The sequence below is a fragment of the Staurois parvus genome, unplaced genomic scaffold, assembly GCF_062004578.1.
Source record: "Staurois parvus isolate SC_StPar_1 unplaced genomic scaffold, SC_StPar_1.0 ptg000230l, whole genome shotgun sequence".
NCBI classification, from domain to species: domain Eukaryota; kingdom Metazoa; phylum Chordata; class Amphibia; order Anura; family Ranidae; genus Staurois; species Staurois parvus.
This window is the reverse complement of record NW_028318026.1, coordinates 2424273-2446184: the sequence shown is the minus strand read 5'-3', so window position 1 is coordinate 2446184 and position 21912 is coordinate 2424273. Positions and strand designations below refer to the sequence as shown.

General features: G+C 43.0%; 1 protein-coding gene across 1 annotated transcript in view; it reads left to right on the top strand.

The window, feature by feature from the left end:
* Positions 1-2079: 2079 nt before the first annotated feature.
* The window catches only part of LRRC69 (leucine rich repeat containing 69), a 29743-nt gene continuing 9910 nt past the window's right edge, over positions 2080-21912 (top strand). The window contains exons 1-6 of the mRNA XM_089679683.1: positions 2080-2503; positions 5095-5221; positions 11834-11906; positions 12029-12224; positions 13452-13523; positions 18865-18966. Coding sequence (XP_089535809.1) covers positions 2327-2503; positions 5095-5221; positions 11834-11906; positions 12029-12224; positions 13452-13523; positions 18865-18966 — 747 coding nt within the window. The 5' untranslated portion in view covers positions 2080-2326. The remainder of the gene's footprint in view (positions 2504-5094; positions 5222-11833; positions 11907-12028; positions 12225-13451; positions 13524-18864; positions 18967-21912) is intronic.

Here is a 21912-nt window from a genome sequence, read left to right as displayed (position 1 = left end):
AGTGCAGATGTCCTCTATGACATTTGCTGGTTATGTGACAGCGTGAGGAAAGTGCTGCCGATAACCGGCAACTCTACTTGGTGATCTACTCTGTCGTTGGACACAGTCGATCACGTGGTAAAAGGCTTCTGTGATTGGCCTTTTACCTCATGTGATCAGCTGTGTCCGTAGGACACAGTGATCACTGACAGTGCCGGATGCACGCCATGGGGAATGCGTTCTGGGAGGATGTCATATGACACCCTCCCAGAACTGGACAACCGCACTGTAGCCATCATTCAGCTATAGCATGGTTGTAAAGTGGTTAATCAGTTTCAGCTGCTTTGGCTTTAATGAAATTTACAACAGGTGCACTAGGTGGGCAACAATGAGACAACCCCCAAAACATGAATGGTTTTACAGGTGGAGGCCACTGACATTTTTTTCCCTACTAATCTTTTCTGTTTTTCACTAGTTTTGCATTTGGCTAGGGTCAGTGTCACAACTGGTAGCGTGAGGCAATACGTGGACCCTACAGAGGTTGCACAGGCAGTCCAACTTGTCCAGGATGGCACATCAATACGTGCCATTGCCAGAAGGTTTGCTGTGTCTCCCAGCACAGTCTCAAGAGCATGGAGGAGATTCCAGGAGACAGGCAGTTACTCTAGGTGAGCTGGACAGGGCTGTAGAAGGTCCTTAACACATCAGCAGGACCGATATCTGCTCCTTTGTGCAAGGAGGAACAGGATGAGCACTGCCAGAGTCCTACAAAATGACCTCCAGCAGGCCACTGGTGTGAATGTCTCTGATCTGACCAACGTCCTCTAGTGGACCCTGTGCTCACTATCCGACACCATAGAGCTCGAATGGCATTTGCCATTGAACACCAGATTTGACAGGTCCGCCACTGGTGCCCTGTGCTTTTCACAGATGAGGGCAGGCTCACACTGAGCACATGTGACAGACATGGAGAACGTTATGCTGCCTGTAACATCGTTCAGCATGACCATTTTGGTGGTGGGTCAGTCATGGTCTGGGGAGGAATATTCATGGAGGGACACACAGACCTCTACAGGCTAGACAATGGCACCCTGACTGCCATTATCGGGATGTAATCCTTGGACCCATTGTCAGACCCTATGCTGGTGCAGTGGGTCCTGGGTTCCTCCTGGTGCAAGACAATGCCCGGCCTCCTGTGGCGAGAGTATGCAGGCAGTTCCTGGAGGATGGAGGAATTGATACCATTGGATGGCCCCCACGCTCACCTGACCTAAATCCAATAGAACACCTCTGGGATATCATGTTTTGGTCCATCCACCGCCGCCAGGTTGCACCTCAGACTGTCTAGGAGCTCAGTGATGCCCTGGTCCAGATCTGGGGGGAATACCCCAGGACACCATCCGTCTTCTCATTAGGAGAATGCCCCGACGTTGTCAGGCATGCATATAAGCACGTGGGGGCCAAACAAACTACTGAGGGCCATTTTGAGTTGCTGCAATGACATTTCAGCATAATGGACTAGCCTGCTGCATAATTTTTTCACTTTGATTTTCGGGGTGTCTTTGAATTCAGTCCTCTGTAGGTTGATAATTTTCATTTCCATCAAACGATGGGGCATCCTTACGTTCCTAACACATTACCCAGTCCATATCAGTATAGATATCCAGCATATTTTTCCCCATTGAAATCTGATGTGTGTTCAAAGTGTTCCTTTAATTGTTTTGAGCAGTGTATAATATTTGGGGGTTGTATGTAATTTTCTATCAAAAATACTGATGTAAACTTGTAAACAAAAAGTGCTGGAAAATGTTTGGTCTTCAAGTGGATAGGTAGGTGTTGTGTTTATTACATTTCACCCCATTGGTTGCTAGGATGAAGGGTGGGTCACACTGTACTGACAAAGGGCGGAGCCTGATGAGGAACCTGTGAGACTATTTCTCCACCATTACTTGTGATTGGTAGTGGGCGCATTTCATAGCCTCTGTTCAGTCCAATAATAACTTTGGAATCCGCCCATTACCATGTGCTGTCAATCACAAGTATGCGGACCTAAAGGGGAACTAGTGTCTGAGTTCTCTATCAGGCTCCGCCCATCAGACAAGGCAAATTCCCCTTTGGGTGGGCGGAAACCGATGGTGAACGCTGAGCCTAGTTCCCCATCAGGTCCGTCCTGCCTGGGATTGCCAGCATGTAACTGTCAGCATTACTACTGCCCATACTAAAAATGGCCGCTCGGTTTCCAAGCATTCTGTGTGCCGTACTGCGTCGTTACTTTGGAAACCGATTGGCGTCTCTGCGTCCCAGTAGGGTGGGCATGCAGTGAGGGAATACAGGCTTACCGCTCCACATGGCTGACGTTTTGGTGCTCAGAGCGATCCGGGGCAACGCCAGGAGCCTGAACTTGAACGGGAAGAGACTGCAGCGAGTGCCGCGGGCGGTGGGCGGACTCACCCAGCTGATCAGCCTGCAGATGAAGAGCAACCTACTGTGCCAGCTACCGCCAGAGGTGGCAGCACTGAGCAATGTGAGTCGCAGATATCGTCATGTGATCTCCATAGAGCATGCAGTCCTGGCAATGTGCTGGCAGCTTCCGGCCTCTGTGCCCTGAGCTCTGTGCCTGGTGCCCTGAGCTGTGTCCTGAGCTCTGTCCTGTGCCTGGTGCCCTGAGCTCTGTCCTGTGCTCTGTCCTGTGCCTGGTGCCCTGAGCTCTGTCCTGTGCTCTGAGTCCTGTGCCTGGTGCCCTGAGCTCTGTCCTGTGCCCTGAGTCCTGTGCCTGGTGCCCTGAGCTCTGTCTTGTGCTCTGAGTCCTGTGCCTGGTGCCCTGAGCTCTGTCCTGTGCAGCATCATTTTAGAAATCATTTCTAGAAATACATTCCTAATGATGTCTGTAAAGAATAGCTATGGGCAATTACTTTTCTTTCAGTTTTGGAGCAGAGAGGGATTAGATCCCCTGTCAGCCTTTGATTCATGACTCTGTCCCCCATTAGGTCTCATGTACACTAGTCGTTGGGTGGCAGTAAAACTTTGTGGTTGACTTGCAGTTTTACTGCCCCTCTTATGCTGCAAAGGTAGTGGCCAGGGGCGTACACATGCTTTGCATTATGATGTGGCAAAATTACCCCCCCCCCCCATCTTAGCAGGAGAGCACTGAACATGAATAGGGATCTCCCTGCAACCGCCACAGGACTGTGGTGTGCTAGCATGGGATGACAGGAGTTACAGCAGATGGGGGGTTAGCAATACAAGGCTTCCTCATAGCCTGTCAAATGCTCTCTGAAGAGTAATTCAAACACAGATTGCTCTTCAGATAGCACTGCTAGTGTAAATGAGTCTTCAGCTCCCTAAAATATACTTTGATATATTTTTGGGTTAAACTGTTACTAAACCCAGGCCCCTGCATTCACTATATCTGCTCTCCTACAGTACACAGAACATGGAAGTGCAATTATTTTGGTAAATAAAAACTGCTAAATATCTTTTCTCGTCAGCAGTTAGAGCAGTCTTGTGACTTCTATTAGTGTTCAGCAGAGCACTGGTTAAAGCTTGTAGGAGGAGTTTTCATTCTCCCCTGATTGTCCTATGAGGCTGCATAACCCCTGACCCTCTGTCTGGACAGTATTGATTGGCCCTGTGCTGATCACATGCACTCTCCCAAGTAAAAAAAAAAACTGTCTAGCAATACATACAAAGCTGAGCATGTGCAGCTTGCCCCAGAGGCTCTGTTTTATCAGGAGATGGATATCAGGAGATGGACTGGGGACAGTGGAAGAAGGGGAGGATCAGAGAAGACAGGATCAAACAGCATTTTTACACAATGCAGAGGATTAACCCCTTTAGTTCCACAATGAGTATAACAAGCATGCATTACTGCATATACAGACTGATTTTACTGTTGTGGATTTAGTAACACTTTAAGTTATGCTTTAGTATAGAATAAAAGTAGAACATTTTGACTAAAGGAGGGTTATAAACTGTCAAATTTGTTTGCCATCCCAAAGGGCAGATTTCCCTCACTTCCTATTCCATAGCCAAGAAGGAAGTCAGAGGAAATCCATCCAAAGTGAAGGAGTCCTGGGGTGACACCAGAATTAGTGTCCCCCATTGGAAGATTTTACCTCAATTCCTGTTCTGGTGACAACCCAAAATTTGGGATTTTCTATTACTTTCACTTTCAATAGTAAACATGACGAATAGAGAGGGTGAATCTCTCTAATGGAGGAACAAGCAGCAATAAAAACCTGGCAGGGGTTCTAATGGCAGCACAGTGGCTAAATGGTTAGCAGTACAAGGGTTGTTGGTTCGAATCCCAACCATGGCACCACCTGCCTAGAGTTTGCATGTTCTCCCTGTGCCTGCATGGGTTTCCTCCGGGTAGTCCGGTTTCCTCCTACATGCCAAAGACATGCTGGTAGGTGAATTGGCTCCTGTATATGTAAATTGGCCCTAATATGTGTATGTATGAATGTGAGTTGGCGACCTTAGATTGTACACCCCTTGAGGGTTAGGGACTGATGTGAATGTACAATATATATGTAAAGTGCTGTGTAAATTGACGGCGCTATATAAGTACCTGTAATAAATAAATAAATAATCCCTCTCCACTCTACCAAAAACTAAACAAAATGCCTTTAGTTACATTTTAACTGTGTAATGAAATCCACATATCTGTGTTTGGCATATCAATCAAATGGGTTGTTGACTATAGATTGATTACTCCTGTCAGAGGAGATTGATCAGAGAATAAACCGATCATTTATGGAAGTGTGTATGGCCACCATTAGTTGTCTGCTACAGTAGTGGTGCATTGGGGTCAATAAATGATATCGGAAGGTACTGAAGTCCAGGCGTTATCGTAACCCATGAATGTGAATGGGCCCTGAGCAGTTTGGCCTTACTCCTCTATGGGAGGGGGTGGAGTGTATCCCCATGGCCGGGTCATTTTCATGGGTTTGTGTTTTGTATAATGATAAAGAGCTGAGCCTTTCACATTTCCCACACCTGTAGATGACAAATATCTATTATACAATGCTGGTGTCAGTGATGGGATCTTGTGTGATCTGGATGTGTATTTGGTGATCTGTGTTGTTCATTGTTAATAGAATGATTTCTTTTCAGCTGACTGTGTTAAACTTGGGGAACAACAACTTTATACAAGTCCCACAGGAGCTGAAGTATCTCCATTCCTTACAGAAACTGCACCTGTTTGGAAATAAGATCACCGAAATACCATCCGATGTATTTGGTAAGCATGTAAAGATAATGACCACTTACTAGCAGAGAGTTCAATCAGTTGTGTGTTTATATGCAGTTTTATATATATACTGCTAAAAAATAATTACATGAACACTTTTTAATCAGAGTATAGCATCAAGTCAGTTAAACTCCTAGGATATTGATCTGGTCAGTTAAATAGCAGAGGGTTGTTAATCAGTTTCAGCTGCTTGGGTGGTAATGAAATTAACAGGTGCACTAGATGGGCAACAATGAGACAACCCCCAAAACAGGACAGCTGAGGGCCCATACAAACTACCGAGGGCCATACAAACTACTGAGTACCATTTTGAGTTGCTGCAATGAGATTTCAGCAAAATGGACTAGACTGCTGCATCATTTTTTCACTTTGATTTTTTGGGGTGTCTTTGAATTCAGTCCTCTCTAGGTTGACCGTTTTCATTTCCATCAAACGATGGGGCATCCTTATGTTCCTAACACATTTCCCAGTCCATATCAATATAGAAATCCAGCATGATATTTTTCTTCATTGAGATCTGATGTGTTTTCAAAGTGTTCCTTTATTTTTTTTTTTGAGCAATGTATATACACACACACTATATTGTCAAAAGTATTGGGACACCCCTCCAAATCATTGGATTCAGGTATTCCAATCACCTCCATGGCCACATGTGTATAAAATCAAGCACCTAGGCATGCAGACTGCTTCTACAGACATTTTTGAGAGAATGGGTTGCTATCAGGAGCTCTGTGACTTCAAGTGTGGTACCGTGATAGGTTGCCACCTGTGCAATTTCCTTGCTACTAAATATTCCACGCTCAACTGTTAGTGGTATTATAACAAAGTGGAAGCAACTGGGAACAACAGCAACTCAACCATGAAATGGTAGGCCACGTAAAATGACAGAGCAGGATCAGCGCATGCTGAAGCACACAGTGCGCAGAAGTCACCAACTGTCAATCGACATCAGTGCCTGACCTCACAAATGTACTTCTGGAAGAATGGTCAAACATTCCCATAGACACACTCCTAAACCTTGTTGTCAGCCTTCCCAGAAGAGCTGAAGCTGTTATAGCTGCAAAGGGTGGGCAAACTAAATAGTTAAAGATAGTTATTAAGAGGTCGTACAATAAATTACCGTATCACCCAGTAAATGGTCTCCATTCAGTAGCCAAAAAAGGCATGCAAAAAAAGAGGGGTTGTGAAAGGAGATTCACAAAGAAAGCGGCTACATTATAAACAGAATGTGATACTCAGAAAAATTTCCAAAAATAATGCTTTATTACACATACAAATTTGACATATGGGCAATCGCCCTGGTTTACCATCACCTCAGTATGAGACAATACACACAGACCTAAAACCATATAAAATGACACCAGTACCGGTCTAAATGCATGTGCAACAAGGACAATGACTACAAGAGTCTAAAGTCCCTGTAGCACAGGCGCATAGGTGGACACTTCCCAAAGGAGGTGTATACAAAAATTATACCATAGGTATACCATAACACGTGTTTATAAATGTGTAGACTAAGCTACTACCAGAATGGTTATATCCCAAACAGGGAATTTCAAAAAATTATACCATAGATATAAATATCACATGTATGCAATGCAGCAAGCACAGTATGCGTCAAAAAGAAGGCATGCCTCTAGGCCTATATGAGACAAAACATAAATGTCATGTAAATGATGCAACGCAAGTGGTTGGGGCCCATTCATCTGTGATTATTACCAGCTGTTTCCTAGGGCTCTTGAATAAAAATATGCCCCATTTTTTACCAGGATGGAAGGATAGATGCATGAAGCAGCGCACTGCTTGAAATGGTTTCTTCACCACTGCATGTGGACTACATACCACTTTCTGTGAGAAAATCAAGACACATCCCAATAGATCTTCTGCCTGTTGAAATACATGTGGTATATCTTGTTTCTTATACAAAGCACCATGATGTCCCCATCCTGTAGTGAAACAAACAATATGTGGAAAGTCACTGAAAGAGCTTTCACTCTGTATAGGATATATAGGTCATATATGTCACATAGGACCATATATCTTGTGTCCTGCAACAGTCCACTCACCACCTGTGCAATGGATAATAGGAGAGGAAAGAATATCCTTCATAGGTGCTGCCATACAAGGCCGGGGAGGCCAAGGAACCACCGCTGACATCCGCCGATATACCGCGGGTTCCAGCCTCTTCTCGGCGCCTGTGCTGCCTAGGCTTGCCTCATGGCATGTGAAAATGGCTTCCTCCTTGTGGGTCAGCGTGCGTTCCACCTAATGCGCATGACCGGAAGTGACGTATCTGACGTATGACGTCAACGCGTTTCGCCGATGGGTGTATCTCACTCAGCTTCGTCAGGACCAAACTAAATACCCTACGACTAAGACTGGGATGCTATTAACATTTTTAAACATTAAAGAATGAAGATGCACATGATATTTAAAGTCCAACTGCAGGCACAACAAAATAAAATACCCTTGCTAGGGGTTTGCAGAAAAAGCTGTATTACATTCCCGACCCCGTGTTCACACAGACTCCCTCAATCCATGTGACCAGTCCGCCACAGCCCCCTCTGTAAGCTGTACCTTACAGCACATACAATACAGGGTTAAAGCCTAACTGTAGCTAAAAAAAACACAGAAAATCAGTACAAGGGATATAACTTACAGTCAGTAGGATGTATCCCTTGTGCTGATTCCTCTTCTGTTAGTATTACAGTCACATGCCTGAAACAGTTGCTTCTGTAACTATAATGTGATCACTGAATAAAGCTATAAACCATTTTGGAGATCTTTGGTGTGCTGGTGACATATCTCTCTCTTTGAAATTCTTCAGTTTTCAGTCAGTGGTCATTGCAACACCCACTAACATCTACAGCCACTCTCAGGAATGTGTGCGTTGGGAATATTCTGCTTGTATTATTTATCTGATTCCTACTCTAGCAGGCTTCCTCGAACCATGAGACCAGTCCGCCGCAGCCCCTTCTGTATGCTGTGCATTACAGCACATACAATACAGGGTTAAAGCCTAAGTGTAGGTAAAATAAAACACAGAAAAATCAGCACAAGGGACATAACTTACAGTCAGTAGAATGTGTCCTTTGTGCTGATTCCTCTTCTGTTAGTATTAAATCATCCTCCAAGCATGCTCCACTGCCGTAATCTACCAGTGGGGAGGGGGGGGGGGTGTCAGTAGAAAGAATGGGGCTGTCACAGGCTGTCATTAAGAGAGCGCTACTATGCCCACCGTTTCTTCCCAGCTGCTCCATTCATAGAAGCTAGTGCTTCAACTTCTATGAATGAAACAGAATGTATGAATGGAGGGGGTGGAGCTATCAATCATCCACCCATCTTCCATTCGTAGATCATTCATAGAAGCTGTAGTACAGCCCCAGATTGTGGCGGGGGAAAGGCAGGCAAGGACAGAGGAAGATTTCTATGAAGTCAGCACAAGGGACTCATCCTACTGACTGTTATGTCCCTTGTGTTGGTTTTTCTGGGTTTTTTGTTTGTTTTTTAATTTTAGCTACACTCAGGCTTTAACCTCTTCCTGTTGCTGAGCTGCCACATATATGCTTCTATATGTAAACAGTTTACTGTGCTGAGAGCACATTAACTAAACCGTCACAGAAAGCTCCTGATGGATACTTGTGATCGGGAGCATATGATCATGTGTCTGCTGTGACAGTTAATCACAGCAATCACATGATCAGAATGCCTGCCTCCTCCTTCTGGCATTTTGGTCCACTTAAAGCAGGAGTTTCCAAACTGTGGCCTGCAGGCTGGATGTGGCCCTTTGTTTGCCTTTATCTGGCCCTTGGGCCCTATTCCTTCCACTGATACCAATGACGAAACACTGTTCCTTCCAATGACACCAGTGATGGGGCACTATTCCTCCCAGTGATACCAATGATGGGGCTCTATTCCTTCCAGTGACACCAGTGATGGGGCATTATTCCTCCCAGTGATACCAATGATGGGGTTCTTTTCCTTCAAATGACACCATTGATGGGGCATTATTCCTCCCAGTGATACCAATGATGGGGCTCTTTTCCTTCAAATGACACCATTGATGGGGCATTATTCCTCCCAGTGATACCATTGATGAGGCACTATTCCTTCCACTGACACCAGTGATGGAGCACTATTCTTCCCACTGATACCAATGATGGGGCACTATACCTTCCAATGACACCAATGATGGGGCACTAATTCTACCACAGACACCAATGATGTAATTTTTGTTTACCCCCACCGACCACCAAGCCTATGACATTGCTTACTCCTACCAATGCCAGGGAATTTTCTACCCCCACTGGCCACAGTCCGGCCTCCTCTAAAGTCTGAAGGGCAGTAAACTGGCCCTTTGCTTAAAAAGTTTGGAGACCCCTGACTTAAAGGGTCGGGAGGCAGCAGGGGGAAGGTGTTAATAGCTGACAGACTGGAGCTTTGGGAAAAGGAGGGGCGCTGGAGCAGGGAGTCAGGTAAGTAATACAGCCCCTTCTACACCTCCCTAGACTTAACTAGCAGTTAACCCTTGCAGTGCGGAAGTTGGACTTTAAACCAAGGTCTTGATAAAGGGCGGGGCACCCAAAACCACTGTTCCTTGTGTAAGATTTAAGATTTTGCAAACAGCAATGGGTTAGCCCCTAATTATTCAACAGTGTGTAGACCTGCAAATCACTCCTTTATGTCTTTGTGGCCTCATGTGCATTCACAGCCGTTAGTAATATCACAATTGCAGCCTGAATTTTAGTGCTATTATCAACTTACATACGCAGTTTGAGCTTGTTGCTCCCATTAACAAAATACGCAGAGACCTTGGCTTCATTGAACTGAAATAATTAAATCACCCAAAATAAATTTCTGTCTTAAATAATACTACATACAAACATTTTATTACACAATGTTCAGAGATAAATAATCTTTTCATTGTTTTCACACCTGTTTTCTTGGCTCTCCATCACTTAATCAACCAGAACTCCGCACAGAGGGCTCTTGTCTGGAATAATAGAATAGAGCTCACTGACGTCATCCCATACTCTCTGGTTATAAACAAGGTTCCTTGTCATTGGTAGTGCAGAACAGCTCACTGATTGTATACAAATATTGGAACTTGGCTCATGGACACAATACTAACTACAGACTTTAAATGACATGCCAGCAGATCTAATAAGTTAAAGGATATGTTCACTTTTTTAAAATAAATAAATAAATGCACATCTTTTTGCAGATAAAAAAAATGTTCATTTTTTTTTCTAAGGAGCCTGCAGAGCATTGCACCCATGATCAGCAGATTGCAGGTGCAATGTCAGGCTCCTGCAGACTCTCATGTTAGCTCCTTGTACAGGCAGGCAGTTGTTTGACTGCAGGAAGATCATTGAACTATGAGAGATATCACCAGCGCTCTTGTAGTTCATTGAGAACTATAAATCATCGTCTGCAATGGCTGATGGTACTTGTAGTTTATTCATTCACAGGAAACTGGGAATGAATGACACGGCCGTGTGGGAGGACCCCAAAATAGCCATGCTGGTTTTCCAAATTGTGACTACAGATGCGGAGAGAATATCCCCTGCTCGCTGTCACAGAGGTAAGGGGATCAGGGGTTCATGCTGAACATGTTACATCCTAAATATGGGTGTAACTTGTAACATGTTCAAAAGGTGAAATTAGCCTTTAAATAAACAATGTCACCTTTCCCATTTAGGTACCCAGCTACCCAGGCATGTATATTTTTCCAGACACACTCCCTCACTACTTCGCTACAGTGCCAGAGCCCCTGCTATGGTAAGGGTTTTCCGAGTATGGGGGAGAACATGATCTGAAATTTGTGACAGTGCTGCAGTCTCAGTGGCAAATTAGATCCTAAGACTGTCATGTGAGGAGGTCCATGACCTCATCATGCTGTACATGCTCCAGCATCATTGGACATGGACTGTAGACAGACTGGGCTGCTGCAGAGGGCAGGTTAGGGAGGGAATGTGGTTGGGTAAGTAAACGTGCCCAGGGATTGGGCTAAGTAAGCATGCCCAGGGATTGGGCTAAGTAAACATGGCTAGGGATTGGGCTAAGTAAACATGCCCAGGGATTGGGCTAAGTAAACATGCCCAGGGATTGGGCGAAGTGTTGACACACCGTGACTGTATCTCTAAAAATGTTAGCTTCTTCTATAATTAAATTAAAGGACATTCATAACTACAACATGTCATCACTCTAAGGATTGTTATGATGTAAAAACAACAGATTGGTTTCCATAGGCAGCATACGCATGGGCAATTTGGCTTAGCACAAAGTGCATCCAGCATGTGGACAATCGCGAATAGCTGCGGCCACCGGAAACTGGTCATTCTAGTGAACAGGCTCATTGGCCTGCTATCCGCTCACATCAGCAGCAGGAAATCAGTATTTCCTGCCACTGCTATTCGCACCAGGCCATATTGCCCATGCAAATGCTGCCTTGGGCAGCACTTTTTTTGAATTTTCCTTTCTCTTCGTATTATTATACAGACTTATTGTTATGTGTATTTGTGGCCAGCGGATAATATAATTATAGCAAGCATATGACAATCTTTGAAAAAATAACAATCTGCCTATGTTTTTTTTCCCAAGATGGCTTAGAAAATCTAATTTTCATTAATTTGAACAACAACCAGCTTGAGCACATTCCCTCAGAAATTTACAAGTAAGTCCACAACAGTTTTTGAGCTATGCTAACTTTGGGACTCAATCAATGCTTAAAGTAGGCCTCTGCTTCCTGCAGGGCTGAGTTACGGAACGGCGTGCTGATAAGTCTTGTTCTTTAAGGTTGCAGCGTCTTGAAAAACTCAGCATTAACCATAATCTTCTGAAAGACATTCCTAAAGAGTTGTGTGCCCTGCAAAACCTACAGGAATTACACTTTGGAAACAACAAGTTGGAGATGTTGCCGGAGCAAATAGGCTATTTAACCAATCTGAAGGAGCTGCATGTCTATCGCAACAATCTGATTGGCCTGCCTGAGGTGAGTAAAGTTGGGCTTACACAAAAACATCATCAATATGAGGTAAAGGGGGGACAATCTCTACTCCGAAAGAACAAGGCAGTATACCATTCCATATGCTGGGCTAACAACTGGTCTTTTAATTACAACTCCAATGGGTAATACTCAAGCTTTGTGGTGTTGCATGGAGTTTGTATGCTCTTATTGTGCTACTTCCTTTATTTTACCCAGTTTGCACCTGCAATTCAAAACTTTGAATTCATGTTCACAGTTGCCACTTACAATATCAACCCCTGACCAGGGAGCCAGCAGACTGTATTATTATTTTACCGACCCAGCATTTCTTTGTATAATTTACTTCAACCACAGTTGTTATTTTTTTATATTATTGTTGAGTATTTCCAATAAAGAACACAAGACTGTAATTTTGGTATTGCTTTTATATAGTTATTGTGATGCACTGTAAATATTACTTATTGACATGCATACAATTTAAAAAAAAAGTCTCTAAGGCTGCATTCGCACCAGAATGTTGCATTTTTGGACATTTTTCCAAGCATTTTGTTGCACATTTTTGCATGTTTTTATACAGCATCTTTAAAGTGTTTTTGAGCCTTTTTTTTTATTAGCCAATGCAGAAAAATATAATCTGTTTTATCATTTGTTGCTATGTTTTTCAGCTTTTTCATCTGCTTCCTCTTCTTCTTCCTGGCATTTATTTATTATTATTTGTTTAAATGTATTTTGTTAGGGGTTTTGTTTTATTTATCTATTATTTATTTATGTATGATTAATTCAATATTTTTTGTTATCTGTATTTTGTTTTTTTATTTATTTCATTTGAGTATACAAAAATGCGCATCTGACAAAATGCGTAAAAAATGCTTAAATGCACAAATCACACATTTCATTGCATTTCTATGGGACAAAAAATCTTCAAAAACACAATCTGCCCAAATTGAGCTAAAAAAGTAGCTCCAAAACTATTTTGGCTTCAGGTAACTTACAATGGAAATGGAATCCACTCCATAGAAATGCATTGAATTTCTCTGCTCTGGTATTGGAGGTTCAAGCTATAAAATGCTCAGTTGGGTGCTACAAGTTGTAGACACGAAGAGATACATTCAGCATTTACACTCCTAAAACACCAAAAATATTTTTAGGTTGAATTTAATTTATTGGTCAAAATACCGGTATGTATTTTTTTGCAATATATTGCCTATATATCTTAGTTGTTATCTCTAATAGGGTCTTTGCAAGTTGAGGAAGCTAAGAATCTTGGATGTTGCAGGAAATCAGATTCAGTCCTTTCCATCCCATGTGAGTAAACTACTATGTTGTATGGAAAACCTACAGCTTACACAATGGAGGGTGCCATTATATTGACTGGGCCAATGTTTACTATAGTCATGACACATAGCTCCTGGTATCTTAAAATGAAAAGTGGCCATTTAAGCCACGCTCAGTATTTGCCTAAACCCATCAAAATCTGAATGTATTCGGTTAGCTGAGGTGGTTTGAGAACAGAATGGTATTTTAGTGTCTAGAATTTTGATCTTGTGTTGGTATTTCTAGGTGTCCATTCATCTAAGCCCCCTTGATCTGTGTTCCACATATGCTAGGATATATTTTGACACACTGCGGCCACAGGGGCGCAATTGATATATTTTATTATGGATCTGTTCTAATTAATTTTAAGATTTTATAGTTTTTAGCATGTATATGTTATGTGAAATAATGGGGGAACCCTATGCTAGTTTGCCATGTCTTACCGCTATTGGTCTTATTGGGTACTATGTAAATTTAACTCCTCCGGCTTATTGGGGTGGATGGCTATAAAAGAATTTCAAAGATGGCTGCGGCTGAGCTTCCTGAGGACGCAATTTGCAAAACGCATTGAGGCCAAGCCGTTGTGCGTTACTTCGGGTGATGGATCCGAGTCGTGGAATGCACGCTGACTCAGGTTGTGTGAACGGTGGTGTGGAGCATCTGTTTCTGCTTTCTGAGGGTGCCAGATGGCTCCGGAATATGTGAGTGCACTACTTTTCTGTATCTTTCTCGATTTCTCCAAGATACGCACGTTCCTCACCCCAGACACTACTAAACAACTCGTACACTCCCTCATTATCTCACGCCTGGACTACTGCAACTCCCTTCTCACTGGCCTACCCAAACAAATGCTATCCCCACTTCAGTCTATCCTGAACTCAGCGGCTAGACTCATCCACCTCACCAATCGCTCCACATCTGCCACCCCCCTCTGCCAATCCCTTCACTGGCTCCCGATTGCCCAACACATTAAATTCAAATTACTAACTCTGACATACAAAGCCATTCACAACACTGCCCCAAACTACCTAACTGACCTGATACCCAAATACTATCCTACCCGTGCCCTTCGCTCCTCACAGGACCTCCTACTTTCCAGCTCCCTGGTCTCCTCCTCCCACGCCCGACTGCAGGACTTCTCCAGGACTTCCCCCATCCTCTGGAACTCCCTACCCCAATCCATCAGACTGTCACCTACCCTCCTCACCTTCAGGCGCACCCTAAAAACCCATCTCTTCAGGGAAGCCTAGCCCAACCTCACCTACCAACCGATCTCCTCCACTCCTCCTACCACTCCATCCCCCACAGCCACTTCCTCCTGTACCACCATCCCCTCCCTCCTAGATTGTAAGCTCGAAAGAGCAGGGCCCTCGAACCCCTCGTGTATTGTATTGTACTGCATTGTCTCATGTTCTATCCACCTCGCTAATGTACAGCGCTGAGCACACCCTTCGGCGCTATATAAATACTGTATAATAATAATAATTTTAATAAAATGGCTACACTATAGAACATCTCTTTTTTGAGTGTTTGTGCTGTCTCATCCTGATCGCAAAAGTCTACTGTGTAGAAGACTGTGAAGACGTTGGTCAATTCGGTCATTCTGATATAACTGAATATGATTTGCCTTCTTATATGCCATATCTGATGAGTTATTACTCTCACTGCATGCGGTGGATATTTGCATAAGTGGATTAATCATTTCTTGAACACATGGTGTGGATGAAAATTTTTTTTATGGAATTTAACATATGGACTTTTTCTTTATGGACAATTTTAAATTTGATTTGACACTGTGGTGATATTGATTGGGATGTGTTATTAGTATTTATATTAGTAGTGATCATTTTAATAATTGTTATGAGTAGTGCCTTTCCTTCTTAGGTTAAATGTTTATAGTGTTTTTTCACTTGTAAAGGCAGCTTCTCCTTATTTATAAGTTAAAGTTGGAGGTGGCATCCCAATTCTTCTGTTTAGGTCTTTTAGAATAATTGTCTATGAAGTTCTGAATTTTTGCAGGTGGTAGAGCTGCCCATTCGTCTTGGCAAAATGCCTCTAGGTCAGCAAAGTCCTTGGTTGTCTTGCATGAACTACATGTTTGAGATCCCCCAGAGTGGCTCAAAGATATTAAGGTCAGGAGACTGTGATGGTCACTCCAGAACCTTCACCTTTTTCTGCTGTAACCACTGGAGGGTCAACTTGGCCTTATGTTGAGGGTCATTGTTATGCTGGAAAGTCCAGAAGAATGCAAATTGTCTGCCAGTATTTTATGATAACATACTGCATTCATCTTGCAAACAGTTTTCACAAGATTCCTTGTGCCTTTAGAGCTCACCCCCCCCCCCCAAAACATCAGTGAGCCACCACCATGCTTCACAGTGGGGATGGCATTCTTGTCGCTATAGGTATTGTTGACCTCTCTCCAAACTTTGTGCTTATGCTTATGACCATAAAGTTGTATTTGGTCTTGTCACTTCAGGTTACAGTGTGCCAGAAGCTGTGAGGTGTGTAAGGAGTTGCTAGCATAGTGCAACCAGGCTTTTTTGTGGCATTGGCACAGTAAAAGCTACTTTCTGGCAACTCGGCCATGCAGCTCAGTATCTCTCCTGAAGTTACCTGTGGGTTTTTCTTTATATCCCAAACAATTCTTCTGGCAGTTGTGGCTGTAATCTTTCTTGGTCTGCCTGAACTTCATTTGGTATCAAGAGATCCCTGAATTTTCCACTTCTTAATAAGAGGTTGAACAGTAGTGACTGGCATATTCAGGGTTTTGGATAGCTTTTTAAATCTTTTTACATCTTTATAAAGTTCTATTACCTTGTTACACAGGTCTTTTGACAGTTCTTTTCTTTTCCCAATGGCTCAGTATCTAGCCTGCACAGTGCATCTACATGAGAGCTAGCAAACTCATTGACTATTTATACACAGACACTAATTTCAATTTAAAAAGCATCAGATGTGGGGAAATTGACCTTCAATTGCCATTTTAACCCATGTGTGTCTGTACCAAGTCCAAACATTCCAGGGGATGTAAACTTTTGATTCGGGCCATTTGGGTGATTTTTGTTATCATTATGATGTAAAAAGAAGCCAAACAACTATGTGATAATAAATGGCTTCATATGATCATCATCCTTCAATAAAAGAGAATTTTTGGCATGATCAGTCATATTTTCAATATCAATGCCAACATTTCACGATTTTTGCCAGGGTATGTAAACGTTTGAGCACAACTGCATACACATAAACTCACTCTTAATCCTGATACAGAAAAATCTGTCTTTTCTTACTTCTATATGTAAGTACAGTGGACAGTAAGGTGGACATGACCTGTGTTGAATACTGAGGGTAATGTTTTATTGTCCCTTTTTCTAGGATAAAACCTTGTAAGGGGTATCTTTTACTATAATGATAAAGTGTAAGTTCACCATCAACATTTTCCAAAAATAACCCTATGCAATTCCATATCGTCCAAGTACATATAAGCGCTCCTCCTGCTTCAAATGCCGCACCTCCTCCCCTTACACTTACAGCTGTGGGAAGGGACCTCTTTGCAAAAAAAATGCTGGCTCTTGATCCCCCTGCAGCCTGCCAAACTGGCTAAACACCACAGTGTGCTCCCCCTAGCATTGGGCTATTCAAACTGTGCTTGTGCGCTCTCTTCTTCTCTGTCTGCAGAGGCTAAGTTCAGCTAGAGAAGAAGAACAAGCACTGTACTCATGCGCAGTTTAAGCAGCCCAGATTGTCTGCTACTAAGCTCATCTAGAGAAGGAGAGCATTCACTTTAACTACTTGCCTACAGGGCACTTATACCCCCTTCTTTACCAGGCCAATTTTCAGCTTTCAGCGCTGTCACACTTTGACAATTGCGTGGTCATGCAAGATTGTACCCATATGAAATTTTTATAATTTTTTGTCTCACAAATAGAGCTTTCTTTTGGTGGTATTTAATCGCCACTGGGCGCTTTACTTTTTGCGCTATAAACAAAAAAAGTGCAATAATTTGAAAAAAAAAATTTCTTTGTTTCTATTATAAAACTTTTCAAAGAGGTAATTTTTCTCCTTCACTGATGTGCGTTGATGAGGCAGCACTAATGAGGTGTCACGGATAGGCGGCACTGATGATGGGTACTGATAGACAGCACTGATAAGTGGCACTGCTGGCCACTGACTGGTACAACCACTGGGTACTGACTGGTGGCACTGACTGGCAGCACTGCATTGATGGGCACTGGTGGGTGGCACTGGTGGGCACAGGTGGGTGGCACTGGTGGGCACAGGTGGGTGGCACTGGTGGGCACAGGTGGGTGGAACTGGTGGGTGGCACTGCTGGGCACCGATCATCAGTGCCCTGATGATCGTTGCCGATCCCTGCTCTGACAACTGCCGGTTCTCGGCAGTACTTTCCTCTCGCTCTGACAACGTGAGGAAAGTGCAGCCGAGAATCGGCAATTGCATTTCCCGGTGATCAGCATGTCATTGGACATGGCTGATCACATGGTAAAAGGCTGCTGTGATTGGCCTTTTACCACATCACGTGATCAGCTGTGTCCGTAGGACACAGCGATCACGGAAATCGCCGGGTGCACGCCCCCGGGGGCGCGCAGGAGAGCGCATTCTGGGAGGACGTCATATGACGCCCTTCCAGAATCGGCCGTCTGCAGTGTAGCCGTCATTCGGCTATCTGCAGTTGGCAAGTAGTTAAGTACCAAAGTGATAGAATTTGACTTCTGTGGAACTAAGCAGATGTGGCCCTCCTCAGTAGACATAAGGTAGCCCATTGTAGTTTAATTCCCCTAATGCAGGCCATACATGGTTTGAATTCCGAACAATTTTTTGTCCGAAAATCGAAAATGTTGTGTGCTCGAAAATCTGATGGTGCCATCAATGATTTCGAAAATCGGCTGACCAAGTCATAAAGTTCACTCCATGTAACAGGCGAAACTTCTGTTTCTTCCAGGTCATGGCTCATGCGTATATTCTTTTCGGAAAAACGATCGTATGATTTGACCATCATTGAGTCGAAACTCGGTAGTTTTTCACAAATTTTCCAACATGCCGATAACCAAAAAGGGGAAGAACCACGAAAATCGGCCAGTGCCATTGACCCACTAACAGAGCAAAAATCAGCTGATTATTCTTAGGTCTGATTTTTAGATGAAAAATCAGTTGAATTTTGACCCATGTAAGTTCTCTTCCATATGAGTTTAACATGCCTGGTATACATTATGTCAGGATGCTGTTCTGATCAAAAGATTAATAGTCAGACTGACATTTTTGGCAACTGACTAATTTTTGTCATCCTGTTTTAATAATCATTTGGTTCGCACAGATGCATGAGATTCCACTGCTAGAACTGTACTGTGAAGAGAACCCTCTGCTAAAGAGAGAGCCTGTGAGCGCCATTCAAGATGAAGAAATTCTATCCCTGAAGGTGAATATGGACCAAAAACATAAGAAACACTACAGCTTATATTGAATATTGCTGTTAATATAAAGGATAAAACTTTCTTTCCACCAGTACAGACATTAGAGGACGGGTTGATGATGCCCTTGTTTTGCATAAAGCAGAAAGTACAGCCAAAACAGAGGTTGAAGGTATTACATTTGGGTGTCCTGTGTCCTCATTAGACAACGGTGGGAGCCTGCACGAGAGAAAACATTCCAAATCTTGTCCAAAGTGTAATTTTTCTTTTTTTTTGGGTGTTGTATTTTCTTCGTTGTTTTATTTTCTTCAGTGCACCACAGACAGAAGGAAAGTCACCTGGAGCTGGCAATGCTATTTTATTGCCACCTGTTCACAAAAGATATATACAGATATGGTCTACAATTCTACAGTTTGTCAGGAAGGACATACAAACAATGCATGAAGGATTGCTCTTAGACCTTTTTCTAACAACCAATTGTAAAAGAAAAATTCTGCATCGACCAATCCAATTCTTGCTTTAGATCCCTTTTTAGATTATGGGAAAACTAAATGGGAAATGTGAATGGCACATTTCATACATCCATAGAGATGTATGTAGGCTTATGGTCCTCTTATAAAAAAATGATGTGTGCAAAGAAGAACAATAGTTATTTTATTTCAATCTGATTCAGAGAAGAGAGCTGGATAAAATGCCGTGCTAAAGCTGGGTACTGTTAAATAGTAATTCTAAATTCATAATTCGACACTTGTAGGACTTATATTTATGGCAAGATTGCAAAATATTTGGTTTTATGAATAATCATAATTAATATTAAAATGTGTGGTTGGCCTTGAACAAGTGATAGTGTTGAATTCATCCGTTATAGCTGAGCCAGAAAAATGTCAGAGTATTTGGAGTAAAGTTAACTAGCTGGAAGCTGAGTATTTAGGTCATTTCTGTAGCTGGGCATAGCTGGTTAGAAGATCTCTAGTGTAGGGTGTCATAGGAGTCAGAAGCAGGGGCAGACTGACCATTTGGTAACTCGGGCACTGCCCGAGGGCCCAGGGTCAGCAGGGGGCCCCATGAGATGCCCCTGGTACCTTTTTCATAGGCTTTTTTGTTTGAGCAAGGACACAGAGGCCCCCATGATCCCCTATTGCCCGGGGGGGCCCCATGAGTTGTCAGTCCACCCCTGGTCAGAAGTGAACCAAAACAGAATTAGTATGAAATAGTATATTATAGTAGTATCTATGTGTATTAAATGTATGTTTTATAAGTTGTAATATATGTTACATAAGTAGATTTTTGGTTATACAACATTATTGAGAAAATATGTTGTAAAGATAGATTCTTAGTTATACTATTCTTCAAACAGAGAAACTGGTCACATGAGTAGGCTGATACAACATTGTCTTCTTTAACTTATGGAGCCACATTTTATATCAAGAATAGAGTGTTACATATGGGCTTGTCAATCAGAAGACCATATATATATATATATATATACAGTCATGGCCGAAATTGTTGGCACCCTTGATATTTCTCCAGGAAATCATGTATTTCTCACGAAACGTATTGCATTAACACATGTTTTGCTATACACATGTTTATTCCCTTTGTGTGTATTGGGACAAAACAAAAAAAGGGAGGAAAGAAAGCAAATTCGACATAATGTCACACAAACCTCCAAAAATGGGCTGGACAAAAGTATTGGCACCCTTTCACAACTGCGGATAAATAAGAATGTTACAAGCATGTGATGCTCCTGTAAACTCACCTGGGGCAAGTAACAGGTGTGGGCAATATAGAAATCACACCTGAAAGCAGATAAAAAGGAGAGACGTTCACTTAACCTTTGCATTGTGTGTCTGTCTGTGCCACACTAAGCATGGACAACAGAAAGAGGAGACGAGAACTGTCTGAGGACCTGAGAACCAAAATTGTGGCAAAATATCAACAATCTCAAGGTTACAAGTCCATCTCCAGAGAACTAGATTTGCCTTTGTCCACAGTGCGCAACATTATCAAGAAGTTTGCAACCCATGGCACTGTAGCTAATCTCCCTGGTCGTGGACGGATGAGGAAAATTGATGAAAGATTGCAACGCAGAATAGTCCGGATGGTGGATAAGCAGCCCCAAACATGTTCCAAAGACATTCAAGCTGTCCTGCAGGCTCAGGGAGCATCAGTGTCAGCGCGAACTATCCGTCGACATTTAAATGAAATGAAACGCTATGGCAGGAGACCCAGGAGGACCCCACTGCTGACACAGAGACATAAAAAAGCAAGACTACAGTTTGCCAAAATGTACTTGAGTAAGCCAAAAGCCTTCTGGGAAAACGTCTTGTGGACAGATGAGACCAAGATAGAGCTTTTCGGTAAAGCACATCATTCTACTGTTTACCGAAAACGGAATGAGGCCTACAAAGAACAAAACACAGTACCTACGGTAAAATATGGTGGAGGTTCAATGATGTTTTGGGGTTGTTTTGCTGCCTCTGGCACTGGGTGCCTTGACTGTGTGCAAGGCATCATGAAATCTGAGGATTACCAAAGGATTTTGGGTCGCACTGTAGGGCCCAGTGTCAGAAAGCTGGGTTTGCGTCCAAGATCCTGGGTCTTCCAGCAGGACAATGACCCCAAACATACGTCAAAAAGCACTCAGAAATGGATGGCAAAGAAGCGCTGGAGAGTTCTGAAGTGGCCAGCAATGAGCCCAGATCTAAATCCCATTGAACACCTGTGGAGAGATCTTAAAATTGCTGTTGGGAAAAGGTGTCCTTCCAATAAGAGAGACCTGGAGCTGTTTGCAAAGGAAGAGTGGTCCAAAATTCCGGGTGAGAGGTGTCAGAAGCTTATTGATGGTTATAGGAAGCGACTGATTTCAGTTATGTTTTCCAAAGGGTGTGCAACCAAATATTAAGTTAAGGGTGCCAATACTTTTGTCCAGCCCATTTTTGGGGTTTTGTGTG